Source organism: Anomaloglossus baeobatrachus (genome assembly GCF_048569485.1).
Source record: "Anomaloglossus baeobatrachus isolate aAnoBae1 chromosome 5 unlocalized genomic scaffold, aAnoBae1.hap1 SUPER_5_unloc_12, whole genome shotgun sequence".
Classification (NCBI taxonomy): domain Eukaryota; kingdom Metazoa; phylum Chordata; class Amphibia; order Anura; family Aromobatidae; genus Anomaloglossus; species Anomaloglossus baeobatrachus.
Genome location: NW_027441787.1, coordinates 101,397 through 120,120, shown reverse-complemented (window position 1 = coordinate 120,120; position 18,724 = coordinate 101,397). Strand labels below are relative to the sequence as shown.

Below are 18,724 nucleotides of genomic sequence, written 5' to 3'. Positions count from 1 at the left end.
TACAATAGCCCTCAGTCCAGTACACCACTGCGCAACCAGCTCTGTCCTCACCTATTGTACCATCACCCATTCCCTGTAGAATGTGAGCCCTCGCGGGCAGTGTCCTCTCTCCTCCTATACCATTCTGTTTTGTACTGTTAATGATTGTTGTACATATACCCTCTTTCACTTGTAAAGCGCCATGGAATAAATGGCGCTATAATAATAAATAATAATGGCAGATACTATAACAGCTTTTAAAAAAGGGCTGGATGATTTCCTCAGTACACACAACATTGTTGGTTATAAATGACTTAGTGACCAAATGTAGAACTGGTGGAGGAAGGTTGAACTAGATGGACATAGGTCTTTTTTCTACCTAAGTAACTATGTAACACGACTCGTGCGGCGGCGGCCATTTTAGTTCGTCGGAAGGGGGACAAAAACGGTGACCGGGACAGAGGGGGGGATGAGCAGACTTTGGCCATACCGGGGACCGGGGGAGGACATTCATCTCCCATCTAACATGTTTGATCATGCCAGGAGGGAGATGAATCATTTTTTACCAGTGCTGCATTAACTTTCACGTCGTCGCTGTTACACGGTTTGTAATTGCTATCACGTGAATGGGGACCAGAAAAAACGACCCTGATCGTGCTCTCCAGGTTCTCGGCTACCCCTGGTAGCTGAAATCCCGGAGATTTTCCGACTCTGGGGGGCACTATACCCTTTTTCCCAACCGCCGTTAAAAAGCGGTGGATCGGAAGAAGTAGCCTTAATTACCGCCGTTAAAAGGCTTATCGGCGGTCGTTAAGGGGATAATCTTTCTCCCTTTTGAACCCAGCAGGAGCTCGACTTCCACCCAGCTGTTGATTATCAGTATTCCCTTGGTGTTTAAATTCCCCTTCCTTCCTTTGGATTGTGCTGGTGATATTTTCAGTTCCTTCAAGCTGAGGTTGGAAGCAGGTGGTTTGGTCTCCTCTGTGGTATTGTGGCTGAAATCTCTGCTGAACTCTATCCGGAATCATCTAATGATAAGTAGTTCATGCTTTTTCCCGTCTCCCCCTTGTGTCCTCTATAGTTGTTTAGTGGGGTTGACAAAGAGCTCATCCCATCTGTTCCCTATTTAGGGCCCAGCATTAGGGATACCTAGGGTCAGGTATCCGGCTTGGCACATACGTGCTGAACCTGTTTTGGGTGATAAGGGACCCCAGGGACCAGCAGTAGGTTCAGTCAGGGATCACCATCTTCCTAGACACAGGGTTTCCCTTCCGCCGTGCACTTGGTACATCCCTATACCTAGCGTAACACTAGTGCAGTGTCATTAAATTTTCCCCTCCCTATTTTTGTGTCAAATGTCTACAGCTCTGCCTCAACTCGAGGTTCTGAGGCAAAATCATCACATCTAAATAACAGAAAGACAGGCATGAAAAATATATATTTACAAGCATTTATTAACAAAACAAAAAGCAATTATATACAATGTGATATACTTCAATACTCACTCTTCAATATTCACTGCTCCTCACTCCCATAAGCTGCGGCTGAGTGATTACGTGTGTCTGCTATTAGAGAATGAATATTCACTGCTCCTCCAGTCCATAATTCCGGGTGTGGGTAGCAATGGATATTCCGGTAGCTGATGTCTGTGTATAACTGCAGGTGCATGGCAGTGACGTCATGCAATGCACCGCTTACAAACTGAATTCACTTGCTGTCACCAAAGACAACACCGCATACTGGGGGAGCAGAGGGATGGTGAGTATAATCTTTTTTTTTTTTGTCTGCAGTGTGATGAGGGACATATATACCTGGATGACGGCAGAGGGAGATACATCATTAGTGCAACCTGCAGCCCAAGAGGTAAGGGGCCCATTTTCACCTGTACATACCTAGATGGGAATCATAAATAAAAGACATATTCCAGAATGGGCCCAGGATGGGGGCCATATATACCAGGATGAGCCCAGGATGAGGGCCTTATATACCAGGATGAGAGCTATACATACCAGGATGAGCACCATATATACCAGGATGGGGATCATATATACAAGGATGAGCCCAGAATGAAGGCCATATATACCAGGATGAGAGCTATACATACCAGGATGAGAGCCATATATACCAGGATGGGGATCATACATACCAGGATGAGCCCAGGATATAGGCCATACATACCATGATGATTGCCATATATACCAGGATGAGAGCTATACATACCAGGATGAGGGCCATATATACCAGAATGGGGATCATATATACCAGGATGAGGCCAGGATAAGGGCCATATATACCAGGATGCGAGCCATATACACCAGGATAAGACAAAAATAGGGAACATATTTACCAGGAAGAACCACATATACACCAGAATGATCGACACATGTAACTGAAAGGGGCCCAGGATGGGGGACATTAGTATAGAATTGGGGGATATTACAGTTATCAGCAGATTCCCCGCCACAAGTGCATCATTACTATATTTTTGCTACAATACTTTTCCCTATTTTCCTCCTCTAAAACCTAGGTGTGTCTTATGGTCATATTAATACAGTAAGTTTAAAAAGAAAGAAAATGGTGCTTTCCTTGACCAATTCTTACTTGAGCAATTGATTTTTGGATAAAATGCTTTGACTCACGGTACATCATGATGGCTTCTCCCATGTGACTCATCTGACAACAGTACCTGACTAATGATAAAAACATTTGCAAAATTCTGAATACAAGAATGGCTCCTCTACTGTGTGGGTTTTCTCATGGTCAATAAGAATTGATTTACCAGTTAAACATTTCAATTATTCACAACATGAAAAAGGTTCCTTCCCTGTGCGGCTTCTTCAGATGTTTAACGAGATCTGATTTCTGAGAATAACATTTTCCACATTCAGAACATAAAAATGGTTTATCCCCTGTGTGAAGTTTTCCATGGTCAACAAGAGATGATTTCCTAGTAAAACATTTACCACATTCCAGGCATGAAAATGGCTTCTCCCCTGTGTGAGATATTTGATGCGTAACAAGATGTGATTTTCGAATAAAACATTTCCCACACTCTGAACATGAAAATGGCTTCTCCCCTGTATGAGATCTTTGATGCACAACAAGATCTGATTTCCAATTAAAACATTTTCCACACTCTGAACATGAAAATGGCTTCTCCCCTGTGTGAGTTTTCTGATGTCTAACAAGTTCTGATTTCTGAATAAAACATTTCCCACACTTTGAACATGAATATGGCTTCTCCCCTGTGTGAGTTTTCTGATGTCTAACAAGTTCTGATTTCTGAATAAAACATTTCCCACATTCTGAACATGAAAATGGCTTCTCCCCTGTGTGATTTTTCTGATGTCTAACAAGTTCTGAATTGAGAATAAAACATTTCCCACATTCTGAACATGAAAATGGTTTCTCCCCTGTGTGAGTTTTCTGATGTCTAAGAAGGTCTGATTTGTAAATAAAACATTTCCCACATTCTAAACATGAAAATGGCTTCTCCCCTTTGTGATATTTTTGATGATAAATAAGGTTTGCTTTTCGAGCAAAACATTTCTCACATTCTAGACATGAAAACGGATTTTCATGTGTGTGAACCTTTTGATGGGCAACAAGATTTGATTTCCTAATAAAACATTTCCCACATTCTGAACATGAAAATGGCTTCTCCCCTTTGTGATATTTTTGATGATCAATAAGGTTTGATTTTCGAGCAAAACATTTCTCACATTCTGGACATGAAAACGGATTTTCATGTGTGTGAACCTTTTGATGGGCAACAAGATTTGATTTCCTGGTAAAACATTTCCCACATTTTGAACATGAAAATGGTTTCTCCCTTGTAGGAGCCATTTCATGTTCCACATCTCTTCTGTAACTTTTATTTTGCTTACAATTCTGTGATAAATCGGAATTTTGGACTTGTTTGAAAAGATCAGATGATAGCGCTTTCTGAGGAAGGACTGGAGGTATATCTGGGACAACAGCATGCTCTTCATATGTATCATGTGTGATACTTTCATCATCTGTTATAAATTCTGAAGATAATAGAGGTCCATCTAAACTCCCAATACAGTCATCTGCTAAAATAAACACAATGTTATTAGTTTTTAATGATATTATCTTGAAAATACACTTGTTTTTTTAATCCATAACATCAGAAATTAAATTAGGAAAACATGTATTCTGAATCTGTTTTCCAATTTCAACACCTAAGAGTTACATCTTTGTTAATTTGGATCTCCCATTCCTATCACCAGTTCTCTAGAATGTGCTACAATAATCTGATTGATTGTCACAATGTGACTGCAGGGTAATGAGGGACAGGGGGCTCCTATACTGTCTTTCATACTAATGGACCCTAAGCTATTCCTAACCTCTGGATTACCCCTGAAGTTGGACATGGCGGAGTCCCATGCCTTACTACATTTCCTGACCAGATCTAATCTGTTATATCCCTGGGGAAGGAAGGGTCAGGCATGTGATGGAAACACAGATTAAGACAGATGGGACACATTGCAAACTCACAGAAATAAACAGTGAGAGACTAAGGAGAAAAGCAAGAGAAGGAAGGCAGCAACAAAAATACAACAAGGGTTAATACCAGAACAGCTCACAGCAATAACACACAACAACCACTCGTAAGTCTGGATCACAACACCTCACCAGACCAGTATAGGTAAACTATACCTGGCATTAATAGAAAAGTCCAGCCAGCATATACAGAAGGGGAGCGAATGACACTGGCTCTCCTATAGCATGTGATCAAAGACATTAACAAGCAGCCCAGCAGACAATAACTCTTGCTACCCTGCCCAAGCCTGTGGTTCATACATAAAATTAACACTGCACTCTCAATGGGCAAGAATGAATAAAGATATAACTCTTTTTCTCAATGCTAATAGATTTTTAATACAGAAGGCAAGATAGTAACAAATGAAAGACATGCGACACTTGCGGCAATTAAAGTTTCGGTCCTCCAGGACCTTGATCACATTAATCGCAGAAATAAAAAAAAATGGCAATACGGTGAGGTTTTTCCTGTTCCCTCCACAGTGGAATTCAGAGTAGGAATATCCTGTCCTTCCTGGGCAGTTAGGGAAAACTAATCGCCTGTATAGAAATGCAGGAAGATCCTTGAAGTAATTAATGCATCTAGAGCACATATTCATTTTATGAGCCCACTCATAAGATATATGCATTAATTACTTCAAGGATCTTCCTGCATTTCTATACAGGCGATTAGTTTTCCCTAACTGCCCAGGAAGGACAGGATATTCCTACCCTGAATTCCACTGTGGAGGGAACAGGAAAAACCTCACCGTATTGCCATTTTTTTTTATTTCTGCGATTAATGTGATCAAGGTCCTGGAGGACCGAAACGCTAATTGTCGCAAGTGTCGCATGTCTTTCATTTGTTGCTAACTTGCCTTCTGTATTAAAAATCTATTAGCATTGAGAAAAAGAGTTATATCTTTATTCATTCTTGCCCATTGAGAGTGCAGTGTTATATTTATGTATGATTTTTCAGGGATTTTTGATCCTCTTACACTAGCACCTCCCCCATTCTTATAATTCTAAGTGTGTGCACACTATTTTCTTATTTTCAAGCCTGTGGTTCGACGCCAAAGTAGGTAGCAGGGTCTTGCGGTCTGTGCAGATAAACATTAGGGCTCCAAATCATCAAGACCAGCGATGGACACTGAAAAATGATGTCAAGGACTGGAGTGAGATTTCTGTAATATGGAATGCCACAGTTTGTTACAAATTAGAGAAGCGGTGGCATCATAATAATAATTATAATAATTTTGTTATTAGAGAAGCGGTGGCATCACACCCTTCTTCTGGCCGTGCTCTGCCCATTTTGGCAAAGCTGGTTAAAATTGGCGTTAACACACACACACACACACAGACACCAGCCTGTCGAATTTTCAGCTTTAGACTTCTGTAATTAAAGGGAACCTGTCACCAGTTTTTTGATTATTAGGCTATGTGCGCACACTGCATCTTTTTGACGCTGCGTTTTTGTGCGTTTTTGGCCACTAAAAACGCACAAAAACGCACCTGCGTCGAAAAAACGCACGCGTTTTGCCGCGATTTGGTGAGTTTTTTGCTGCGTTTTGCTGCGTTTTTGCTCACTGCGTCTTTTTTATCAGTGAACAAAAAAAAAAGGTCTGATTGAATTTCCTTCTTCAATGTGTTCTTCATTCTCCACTAGTGTATGCAGAAGAGCAGACAGCTGCAGAACTACAAGGCTCAGCATACTCCATCCAATAGTGTATGCAGGAGAGCAGACAGCTGCAGAACTACAAGGCTCAGCATACTCCATCCAATAGTGTATGCAGGAGAGCAGACAGCAGCTGCAGAACTACAAGGCTCAGCATGCTCCATCCAGGACTATATGCTTGAGGGAGAGTCAGGGGGAGCAGACCTACAAGGCTCAGCATCCTCTTTCCAGGACTGTATGCAGGATTTCTTTGCCCCCCCAAACAAAAAAAATGACGTGGGCTTCGCCATATTTTTGTATACTAGCCGGGTACAGCAGGCAGGTACGGGCTGCCCCCAACCCCCAGCTGCCTATTTGTACCCGGCTGGGAACCAAAAATATAGGGAAGCCCTTTTTTTTAAATTATTTCATGAATTTCATGAAATAATTTAAAAAAAAATGACGTGAGCGTCGCCCAATTTTTGAGTCCAGCCGGGTACAACTAGGCAGCTGGGGATTGGAATCCACAGTGCAGGGTGCCCATGCTTTCTGTGCACCCCCGCTGTGAATTGCAGTCCCGCAGCCACCCCAGAAAATGGCGCTTTCATAGAAGCGCCATCTTCTGGCGCTGTATCCAACTCTTCCAGCTGCCCTGATGTCGGGTGGCCCACTGGGTAATAATGGGGTTAGGGCTAGCTGTATAGCTGGCCCTAAGCCCGAAATTCATGGTGTCACGCCAATATTAGACATGGCCACCATGAATTTCTAGTAAAGATAAAAAAAAAACACAACACACAGAAAAATATTTTTATTAGAAATAAAACACAACACAATTAGTGACTCCATCTTTATTGAAATAAAGAACCCCCCCTCCGCAGTAATCCTGGGTCAGGGTCCCGCACCGTCCAATCCGGATCCAATATCATCTGATCGGTTTGCTGGAAGGCAAAGCGATCAGATGATGTGTCAGGATCAAGTGCCTGAATCCCATCACACATCAGCTGATTGTATAAATGCCGTTTATACAATCAGCAGATGCATCAGTAGAAAAAAAAAAAAAAAAAAAATACTCACTTATGTGCTGATTACCGGCAGCTCCTGCAGCGATGGGGCGGGAGTCTGATCCCGTCCGATCGCTGCAGCAGCTCCCGGTAATCAGGGATGAAGTCTCCTGAATCATCCGCTGATACCGGCCGGGAGCCCGCGTCACCGCGATACTTACAATCACCTGATGCGTCAGGTGACTGCATCAGGTGATCCATCGCCAGGTCCTGCATCCATCGGAGGTTTCCCGGCCGTCTGCACACAGCCGGAGCGGGGGTGGCGATACCGTGAGAGATGGGAGCGGGCATGGCACCGGGAGGCTGCAGACAGGTGAGTATAACTTTTTTTTTTTTTTTCTACTGTTAACTTTTGTTTTCGCAGCTGCTTCCACCTCCTGCCCATACATGGCGCCGCACGGCAGCATACATGCACAGGACGGGAGGTGGACGCAGCGGTGACGGTACCGGGAGGATTCACGCTTCTGTATATACTGACAGAAGGAATCCTCTTCCTGTACACGTCACTTTACTACCCACCTCCTGCGTTTATAGCTGCGTTTTTGGTCTTAGAAACGCACCAAAACGCAGCTATTTGCGTTTCTCATTGCGTCTTTCAACATCCCATTGAACTCAATGGATGAAAAGCGCAGTGAAAAACGCGAGAATAATTGACATGCTGCGTTTTTGTGGCACCACAAAAACGCAGCTGAAAAAAAACAGATGTGTGCGGACAGCAAAAATTAAAACTCATAGACTTTGCTGGGGAAGCAAAGTCCTGCAGTTTTGAGGCCAAAAACGCACCCGAAAAACGCGCAAAAACGCCGCGAAAAACGCACTGTGTGCACATAGCCTTAAACCAAAAGTCTCACCTTCTGCAGCTCCTGGGCTGCATTCTATGAAGGTGCACCTTGTTGCTGTCCCCACTTGCAGACCACAAAAAGAAATTTATAAAATCTCACTGTTTTGTATGCTAATGATCTGTGTTGGCCAAATGGGCAGGCTCTATTTGGCTCCTGTCCCTCCTTTTGGCCTTGCTTGCCGTCCTCCTGTCATGATTGACACGCCGCCGTCATCATACATTCCGCTGGCCAAGTCTCGTGCTAGCACAGATACATCACCGGCATGTGAGGGAAACTGTTTTTTGCTCGGCCCGTGATATGGGCAGAGCGCACTGAGCCTGCGCGAGACTTGGCCAGCAGCGTGCATGGTGACTGCGGCGTGTCAATAATGACAGGAGACCGGCGAGCAAGGCCAAAAGTAGGGACAGGAGCCGAAATAGAGCCCTCCCATCTGGCCAACACAGCTCATTAGCATACAAAATGGTTATATTTTTTAAAGTTCTTTTTGTGGTCTGCAAGTGGGGACAGCAACAAGGTGCACCTTCATAGAATGCAGCCCAGGAGCTGCAGAAGGTGACACTTTTGGTTTAACAGTCAAAAAATTGGTGTGTTTCCCTTTAAGAGATCTTTGATCACATGACATGATGTCAACAGGGTCCTTAAGCAGTCCTATAATCATCATATAAACACCGGGCCCTAGGAGAATGGGGGCCTGTGAAATTGTCCAGTTTGCTCTTGTGACGCCCATCTGTAGCGGTCGCCTCCGGGACATCAATCCACCTCCAGGGACGCCACAGGGTCTTCACTTGGTTATCTCTGGCAACAGGTATGTCAGTTTTATATGTATAGGAGTCGTGATGCCACTCACAGTTTGCGGTCAGGGTTATGGGTGACCGCCACTGCAGGTTTAACGAGCGTCTGGGGCTGATGGAGTCTGCAGTCGGGTGGTGTGGCCTCCCATGAGTGAGGCTGGCCCTGGGGCTCGGGTGTATACAACAACAGGTCTCAGAATAACTCAGTCTCAGTACAAGGAGTCTTTCAACTTGTTTACTCACTTTTGATGTTTTGTGAGGTACCTGGGCGAGATTAGACCAGGTGGAACCAGGTATCCTTTAGGCCGGTCTAAGGGTAACCGTTAACTCGCCTTCCTAGCACTTCTTGTTTCAGATAACCCATGACTTAAAGTACCGTGGGATTCATCAAGGGAAGTCGCTACTGCCTTTTCTCCCCTTTTTGGCCCGTTTGCCGGCAGCGTGGACCAAGGAAGATGGCTCCAGGCTCGATCCTCCTTATAGGCCCCCTTGTTGCTGCTGAGGCTCGGACTCTAGTTGGTGCAGGACTTGTTGTTCCCCTCACCGGCAGGTTTAGCAAATCAGTAAATGGACGTCTATTCTAGGGACCTGTTCCCCGTGCGTGCCTAGCCACCAGTAGTCCCTGTACTCGACTTCCTCTCTTCAGGTGTCTTTCAGACTGATTTGCTGATGACCGTTCTACCCCGCTAACGGCTACTTCACGTGCAAGGTCTTACTAGTGGCAGCGCACGTCCCACTTGCAACTGCCGCGCTTCCCTCTCAGACAGGCTCTCTCCTTTCTTCTTTCCTGACAGCCGCTGCAACCTAGCTTCCAGCCCCTCCCCCTACACCCCTTGCTGAGATGTGGAGGCAAGCCCCCTCTTGGGTCTGCCCAAGGGTCCCCTCTCAAGGTGTGGGAGACCTGGTTGCTATGTGTCTGTGCGTACACACCCTATTCCAGCCTTCAGGATTACCTGGAAGCATTGCCCCAGCATGGGTGCAGTACTCAGTGGCGCCTGACCAGGTTAGGGGCACCACACTCTCCCTTTACCCTAATGCCAGTCCTGCATGCCAGCCTGTGTCCTGTTCAGTTCTTTTAGACTTCTGCAATTAAGAGACCTTTGGTTACATCACGTCACGACTCTGAAGTCATCTAAGGTCCTTAAACAATCTACCTCAGAATACAACTGATGGGGACCCTAAGGCTATGTGCGCCTGTGTGCATATTACATGCAGTTACGCTGCGATCTGCACCGCAGCGTAACTGCATGCGTCCTGCGTCCCCTGCACAATCTATGGAGATTGTGCAGGAGCCGTGCGCACGTGGCATATTAGAACGCAGCGATTGGGCTGCTGCCCGAATCGCTGCGTTCTAAGAAGTGACATGTCACTTCTTCCGTGCGCTTTGCATGCTGTCTATAGGGAGAGGCACCATGCAAAGCCCACAAATTCTGCAGGCACCATGCGCTTCAGAACGCAGCTTTTCAGCTGCGCTCTGAAGCGCACCTTTTCTTTGCGGTGCATAGCGCACATGTGCGCACATAGCCTAAGAGAGTGCGACTCCTGAGAAATTGCAGTTATACTCCTCCCAACGCTGGCCCTGACTGTAACTAGGGTTTATTTATGGAGTAGGGCTTATATTTCAACCATTCTCCAAAAATGCCATAAAATCATGCTAGAGATTATTTATGGTGTAGGTCGTCTTTTCGGAGGAACTGGGTATTCATGAACCCTCTGAAGGTCTTTGAGTTGCCTTCATAACGACATAGAGAAGACACTAGAAACAAACAGCAGAAGAAGCAGAAGCAAAGAAAATACAGCTGAAAAACCCAGAGCAGAAAGTCTAAAAATGTAAAGACATAATTAGTGCAGAAAGTACATGAGTAGATATCCCTTACTGGATAGAGCTGGAGGAAACACATCCTGAGGAACATCGGGATCTTCTTGTTTACAGTCCTGTGGGAGAAGAGGACGGGGACATCTCTCTGGTGTTGTCCTCTTACTGGATAGAACTGGAGGAGACACATACAGGGACTGAATTCATTCCTTACATACAGATAATTATAGGCCGTGTGTATTTAGTCCTGTCTATTACCTGGTGATGTGAGGGGCTGGGGAACCTCCATCATGACGTCCTTGTACAGATCTTTGTGTCCTTCTAAATACTTCCACTCCTCCATGGAGAAATAGACGGTGACGTCCTGACACCTTATAGGAACCTGACACATACAATGATACCGTCACCCCCGATCTCTTCATAGCGTTACTGTATAATGTCCCAGCATTCCCAGCAGTGTCACCTCTCCAGTCAGCAGCTCAATCATCTTGTAGGTGAGTTCTAGGATCTTCTGGTCATTGATGTCCTCATGTATCGGGGGGTGAGGTGGAGGCCCCGTGATTGGGCTCAGGGGTCTTCCCCATCCCTCAGACACAGGGGCCTGACAGCGCTCACTAGAGGTCTTCTTCACTACTGTGTAATCCTGGTTATGGAGAGACACAGTAATAAATCTCACTCCAGACATTTCCAGAGTCCTCACCTCTCCAGTTCTGTCCATCTGTTATTCCCATAGATAAGAATGATGTAATGTGACGCCATCAGAATCTCTCACCTCTCCAGTAAGCCGGAAGAGGATCTCTAGGGTGAGGTGTAATATCCTCTCCGCCATCTTGTCCCTGTCCATATCCATCCTTCACGGGGCAATCAGGAGAATTCTCTTCTATAGAAGATCTCCACTGAGAGGATCCGATATTGTAGGGACCTGAATATGGAGAAGAGGACGATGTAACATCATAGAGAATCCGCTGTAATAATACAATTACTGGAGAGAATAAGGGGAAACATATAATGAGAACATTCTGGGGGAACATTATACTGTGTGAGGGCAGAAAGGGGCCGAGGACCGAGGGCAGAAAGGGACCGAGGACCGAGCGCAGAAAGGGGCCGAGGACAGAGGGCACAAAGGGGCCGAGGACTGAGGGCACAAAGGGGCCGAGGACTGAGGGCAGAAAGGGGCCGAGGACTGAGGGCAGAAAGGGGCCGAGGACTGAGGGCAGAAAGGGGCCGAGGACTGAGGGCAGATGGGTTTCCTCACTTCCGGCCTCTCATAGTTGAGGCGTCTGTATCTATCAGAGGAAAAAGAATAAAAACCTCATGATTCATAGAAATCAGCGAGAGAAAAACTCCAAGAAAGTCTCAGAGCTGAAGGGGTTAATGCCGCCTGCCCCAGTAATGGGGAATCTCCACACACCTCCACCTGCAGAGCCGCACACTAGATATATAATACCCTGCACCTACCTCCACCTGCAGAGCCGCACACAGATATATAATACCCTGCACCTACCTCCACCTGCAGAGCCGCACACAGATATATAATACCCTGCACCTACCTCCACCTGCAGAGCCGCACACAGATATATAATACCCTGCACCTACCTCCACCTGCAGAGCCGCACACTAGATATACAATACCCTGCACCTACCTCCACCTGCAGAGCCGCACACTAGATATATAGTACCCTGCACCAACCTCCACCTGCAGAGCCGCACACTAGATATATAATAACCTGCACCTACCTCCACCTGCAGAGCCGCACACTAGATATATAATAACCTGCACCTACCTCCACCTGCAGAGCCGCACACTAGATATATAATATCCTGCACCTACCTCCACCTGCAGAGCCGCACACTAGATATATAATACCCTGCACCTACCTCCACCTGCAGAGCCGCACACTAGATATATAATACCCTGCACCTACCTCCACCTGCAGAGCCGCACACTAGATATATAATAACCTGCACCTACCTCCACCTGCAGAGCCGCACACTAGATATATAATACCCTGCACCTACCTCCACCTGCAGAGCCGCACACTAGATATATAATACCCTGCACCTACCTCCACCTGCAGAGCCGCACACTAGATATATAATACCCTGCACCTACCTCCACCTGCAGAGCCGCACACTAGATATATAATACCCTGCACCTACCTCCACCTGCAGAGCCGCACACTAGATATACAATACCCTGCACCTACCTCCACCTGCAGAGCCGCACACTAGATATATAATACCCTACACCTACCTCCACCTGCAGAGCCGCACACTAGATATATAATACCCTGCACCTACCTCCACCTGCAGAGCCACACACTAGATATATAATACCCTGCACCTACCTCCACCTGCAGAGCCACACACTAGATATATAATAACCTGCACCTACCTCCTCCTGCAGAGCCGCACACTAGATATATAATAACCTGCACCTACCTCCACCTGCAGAGCCGCACACCAGATATATAATACCCTGCACCTACCTCCACCTGCAGAGCCGCACACTAGATATATAATACCCTGCACCTACCTCCACCTGCAGAGCCGCACACCAGATATATAATACCCTGCACCTACCTCCACCTGCAGAGCCGCACACTAGATATATAATACCCTGCACCTACCTCCACCTGCAGAGCCGCACACAGCTATATAATAACCTGCACCTACCTCCACCTGCAGAGCCGCACACAGCTATATAATAACCTGCACCTACCTCCACCTGCAGAGCCGCACACCAGATATATAATACCCTGCACCTACCTCCACCTGCAGAGCCGCACACCAGATATATAATACCCTGCACCTACCTCCACCTGCAGAGCCGCACACAGATATATAATACCCTGCACCTACCTCCTCCTGCAGAGCCGCACACTAGATATATAATACCCTGCACCTACCTCCTCCTGCAGAGCCGCACACTAGATATATAATACCCTGCACCTACCTCCACCTGCAGAGCCGCACACTAGATATATAATACCCTGCACCTACCTCCACCTGCAGAGCCGCACACAGATATATAATACCCTGCACCTACCTCCACCTGCAGAGCCGCACACTAGATATATAATAACCTGCACCTACCTCCACCTGCAGAGCCGCACACTAGATATATAATACCCTGCACCTACCTCCACCTGCAGAGCCGCACACAGATATATAATACCCTGCACCTACCTCCACCTGCAGAGCCGCACACTAGATATATAATACCCTGCACCTACCTCCACCTGCAGAGCCGCACACTAGATATATAATACCCTGCACCTACCTCCACCTGCAGAGCCGCACACTAGATATATAATACCCTGCACCTACCTCCACCTGCAGAGCCGCACACTAGATATATAATACCCTGCACCTACCTCCACCTGCAGAGCCGCACACTAGATATATAATACCCTGCCCCTACCTCCACCTGCAGAGCCGCACACTAGATATATAATACCCTGCACCTACCTCCACCTGCAGAGCCGCACACTAGATATATAATACCCTGCACCTACCTCCACCTGCAGAGCCGCACACTAGATATATAATACCCTGCCCCTACCTCCACCTGCAGAGCCGCACACTAGATATATAATACCCTGCACCTACCTCCACCTGCAGAGCCGCACACTAGATATATAATACCCTGCACCTACCTCCACCTGCAGAGCCGCACACTAGATATATAATACCCTGCACCTACCTCCACCTGCAGAGCCGCACACTAGATATATAATACCCTGCACCTACCTCCTCCTGCAGAGCCGCACACTAGATATATAATAACCTGCACCTACCTCCACCTGCAGAGCCGCACACTAGATATATAATACCCTGCACCTACCTCCACCTGCAGAGCCGCACACTAGATATATAATACCCTGCACCTACCTCCACCTGCAGAGCCGCACACTAGATATATAATACCCTGCACCTACCTCCTCCTGCAGAGCCGCACACTAGATATATAATACCCTGCACCTACCTCCTCCTGCAGAGCCGCACACTAGATATATAATACCCTGCACCTACCTCCACCTGCAGAGCCGCACACTAGATATATAATACCCTGCACCTACCTCCACCTGCAGAGCCGCACACTAGATATATAATACCCTGCACCTACCTCCTCCTGCAGAGCCGCACACTAGATATATAATACCCTGCACCTACCTCCACCTGCAGAGCCGCACACTAGATATATAATACCCTGCACCTACCTCCACCTGCAGAGCCGCACACTAGATATATAATACCCTGCACCTACCTCCTCCTGCAGAGCCGCACACTAGATATATAATACCCTGCACCTACCTCCACCTGCAGAGCCGCACACCAGATATATAATACCCTGCACCTACCTCCACCTGCAGAGCCGCACACTAGATATATAATACCCTGCACCTACCTCCTCCTGCAGAGCCGCACACTAGATATATAATACCCTGCACCTACCTCCACCTGCAGAGCCGCACACTAGATATATAATACCCTGCACCTACCTCCACCTGCAGAGCCGCACACTAGATATATAATAACCTGCACCTACCTCCACCTGCAGAGCCGCACACTAGATATATAATACCCTGCACCTACCTCCACCTGCAGAGCCGCACACTAGATATATAATACCCTGCACCTACCTCCACCTGCAGAGCCGCACACTAGATATATAATACCCTGCACCTACCTCCACCTGCAGAGCCGCACACTAGATATATAATACCCTGCACCTACCTCCACCTGCAGAGCCGTACACTAGATATATAATACCCTGCACCTACCTCCACCTGCAGAGCCGCACACTAGATATATAATACCCTGCACCTACCTCCACCTGCAGAGCCGCACACTAGATATATAATACCCTGCACCTACCTCCACCTGCAGAGCCGCACACTAGATATATAATACCCTGCACCTACCTCCACCTGCAGAGCCGCACACTAGATATATAATACCCTGCACCTACCTCCACCTGCAGAGCCGCACACTAGATATATAATACCCTGCACCTACCTCCTCCTGCAGAGCCGCACACTAGATATATAATACCCTGCACCTACCTCCACCTGCAGAGCCGCACACTAGATATATAATACCCTGCACCTGCCTCCACCTGCAGAGCCGCACACTAGATATATAATACCCTGCACCTACCTCCTCCTGCAGAGCCGCACACTAGATATATAATACCCTGCACCTACCTCCACCTGCAGAGCCGCACACTAGATATATAATAACCTGCACCTACCTCCACCTGCAGAGCCGCACACTAGATATATAATACCCTGCACCTACCTCCACCTGCAGAGCCGCACACTAGATATATAATACCCTGCACCTACCTCCACCTGCAGAGCCGCACACTAGATATATAATACCCTGCACCTACCTCCACCTGCAGAGCCGCACACTAGATATATAATACCCTGCACCTACCTCCACCTGCAGAGCCGCACACTAGATATATGGCTGCTCTGTGCTTCCAGGACCTGTGATGATGTCACATGGAGGGGAGGAGTCAGGGGTCACATGATCAGCTCCTCAGTGTAGTCCTATATTGGCGTGCACACACTGGATGCGATGAGGCGCAGTGTCAGTGGACAGTTATAGTAAGCCACTGTTGTGCATGTATGTGACCCTTGTTGCGTATGTATGTGACCCCTGTTGTGTATGTATGTGACCCCTGTTGCGTATGTATGTGACACCTTCAAACTCATTTCAAACTTTGCTAAATTTAATTCTTTATTGATAAGTTCAGGTGAGGAGACGATTTGTTGAGCGACTTTAGAAGAAAAACGTTTGGACCTGATCGGTCTCGATCACAAGTCGCTGAAAATGTGCGTATGACATATATGGAGCAGAGCCGCTTGTGTACGATGTGTACGGAACAGTGCTATGTGTCAACGTAGTGGAGCTGTGTATGTAGCAAAGCCCTGTGTGCACAACATGTATGTAGCGGATACCCTCTTTTACCACTTTACTAATCCCCAAAACACCCGTGCAGGTTCAACATAATCCACACGAGGTCCCACGAAGCTTCAAGCTCTGCTTCATGTAGTCACAGCGCGCGATCATGGCACATGACCGCCCGCTGTGAGGTTCAGGCAGAGACTGAGCTGCGATCAGTGGTGACGTCACTCAGGTTAGCCACGGCCACAGCTGGAGGTTCTCCACTTGTGACTGCAGGTAACTTGACCTCAGGTGACTTTAGTGACCTCACCTGAGTTCATTCACAGCTCATCACACGACTCACTCAGTCTGTGCTTGACCATCACAGTGTAGGTAGGAAATACTGCGGATAGAAGCGCAGAATAGGGTCTTAGCAGGTAAGGTAACAGATAAGCCAAGGTAACTTCATTCACCTATTAGGGTTGTGCCAACTCATAAACACACATAAACATTGGTGACAGCCGCAGCCCTGGAAAGCGAATTCAGTGCAGTGTCCCACGCTGGACCAGGTCCGGGCCTTCTTTCCATAATGGATGCAATCTCCCTCAGCTTTTCACTCACAACAGTCTTTGGGACACTTTGCTTTTTGGGCAGCTTTCCTCTCGCTCAGACTTTTGTGTCTCTCTCCTCCGGCAGCTTTCCTCTCAGAGTTTTGTTTCCTCTTATGCCTAGAAAGTCCCGCTGCCGGGATCCACCTTTGGGCTGCGGATTTTCCTTCTTGCCACACCCCACCTGGGGTTGACTGACAGTCATTAATGCTCCCGGGGGTGGGCCACACTTTTGCGCCATTCTGCTGTGACTCTGCCCACGCTGGGCCCGCCGCTCTTCCAAAGCGACCAGCGCCATTTTAGTTCTTCTCATGCACACATCACCAAGGGTTTTCTTTCTCTTTTTCTTCACTCTCACCGATTGGGTCACGTTAAAGCAAGGAAGTTGATACTGCCGACTACACCAAGATGTGAGACGCACGGGGCAGGCCGTAGTAGTTGTGCTTGCAGGGGTCAGCCAGCCACAGCACAGCCGCTCGCTAACCCCTGCCTCCCCGCTGCCACATCACGTACAGGATCACTCCCAACTCATCCACGCCACACTTCAGTCATTTTCAAAGGACATAAACAAGACGCCATATCATTTGAATTAATCAACTTGTCTTTACTTCCTTTCTTCGTTTCAATTACAATTCCACTTCTTTCCTTCACAACATTTGTTAACGTCTGGGCTACACGGTCACCGTATTCAGACCCATGGGGGTTCCCTCCAGACTCCATCTCGTAAATCAATTTAGTGGCCGACCGTCTTCCTTGCACCTGGGTTCTGTAAGATGCCGCTAGGCCCCTCAGTTCCCCGTTTGACGTCACTTTGGCGTTGACTGGATCATATAGTCTCTTAAGCCTTCCGATCCCTCCCACAGGAATGCTTGCGCTAGGAATAGCTCATAGCGTTTTTAACTCCTTGGTCACTGCTTAGGTCAATAACAAGCGTGTCCTTCTGCTTGAGGGCACCACTGACTTCGGTCTCACTAGGGACTTCGTAGGGAAATACGCTTCCAGGAAGATGGCCACCACCCCAATCACGGACTATACCCCAAGCACAGGGGACGTAACTAGACCGTTCTCCAACTTGTCGGCCTCCCACGTATCTGTAATCCAGGGATGACTCTTAAGCGAGCTTTACACAGAGCGACATCACTAGCGATGTCGCTGATGAAAGCACCAGCCCCCGTCGGTTGTGCATCATGGGCAAATCGCTGCAAGTGGCGCACAACATTGCTTACACCCGTCACACATACTTACCTGCTTAGCGACGTCGCTGTGGCCAGCAAACCGCCTGCTTTCTAAGGGGGCGGATTGTTCGGCGTCACAGCGGCCGCCCAATAAAAGCAGAGGGGTGGAGATGAGCGGACCGAACATCCTGCCCACCTCCTTCCTTCCTTATTGCGGGCGGCCGCAGGTATGGTGTTGTTCCTTGTTCCTGCGGTGTCACACATAGCGATGTGTGCTGCCTCAGGAACGACGAACAACCTGCGTCCTGCAACAGCAACTATAATCAGGATAGGAACGATTGGTCAACGATCAATG

The 18,724-nt window shown here is 47.4% G+C and overlaps 1 protein-coding gene across 1 annotated transcript in view; it reads right to left on the bottom strand.

Annotated features, from left to right (window-relative positions):
* The window catches only part of LOC142258809 (uncharacterized), a 63,566-nt gene extending 45,652 nt beyond the window's left edge, over positions 1-17,914 (bottom strand). Inside the window, 5 exon segments of the mRNA XM_075331401.1 lie at positions 2,797-4,055; positions 10,750-10,863; positions 10,947-11,070; positions 11,152-11,331; positions 17,738-17,914. Of these exon segments, the coding sequence (XP_075187516.1) occupies positions 2,797-4,055; positions 10,750-10,863; positions 10,947-11,070; positions 11,152-11,331; positions 17,738-17,914 (1,854 nt within the window).
* Positions 17,915-18,724: the final 810 nt, after the last annotated feature.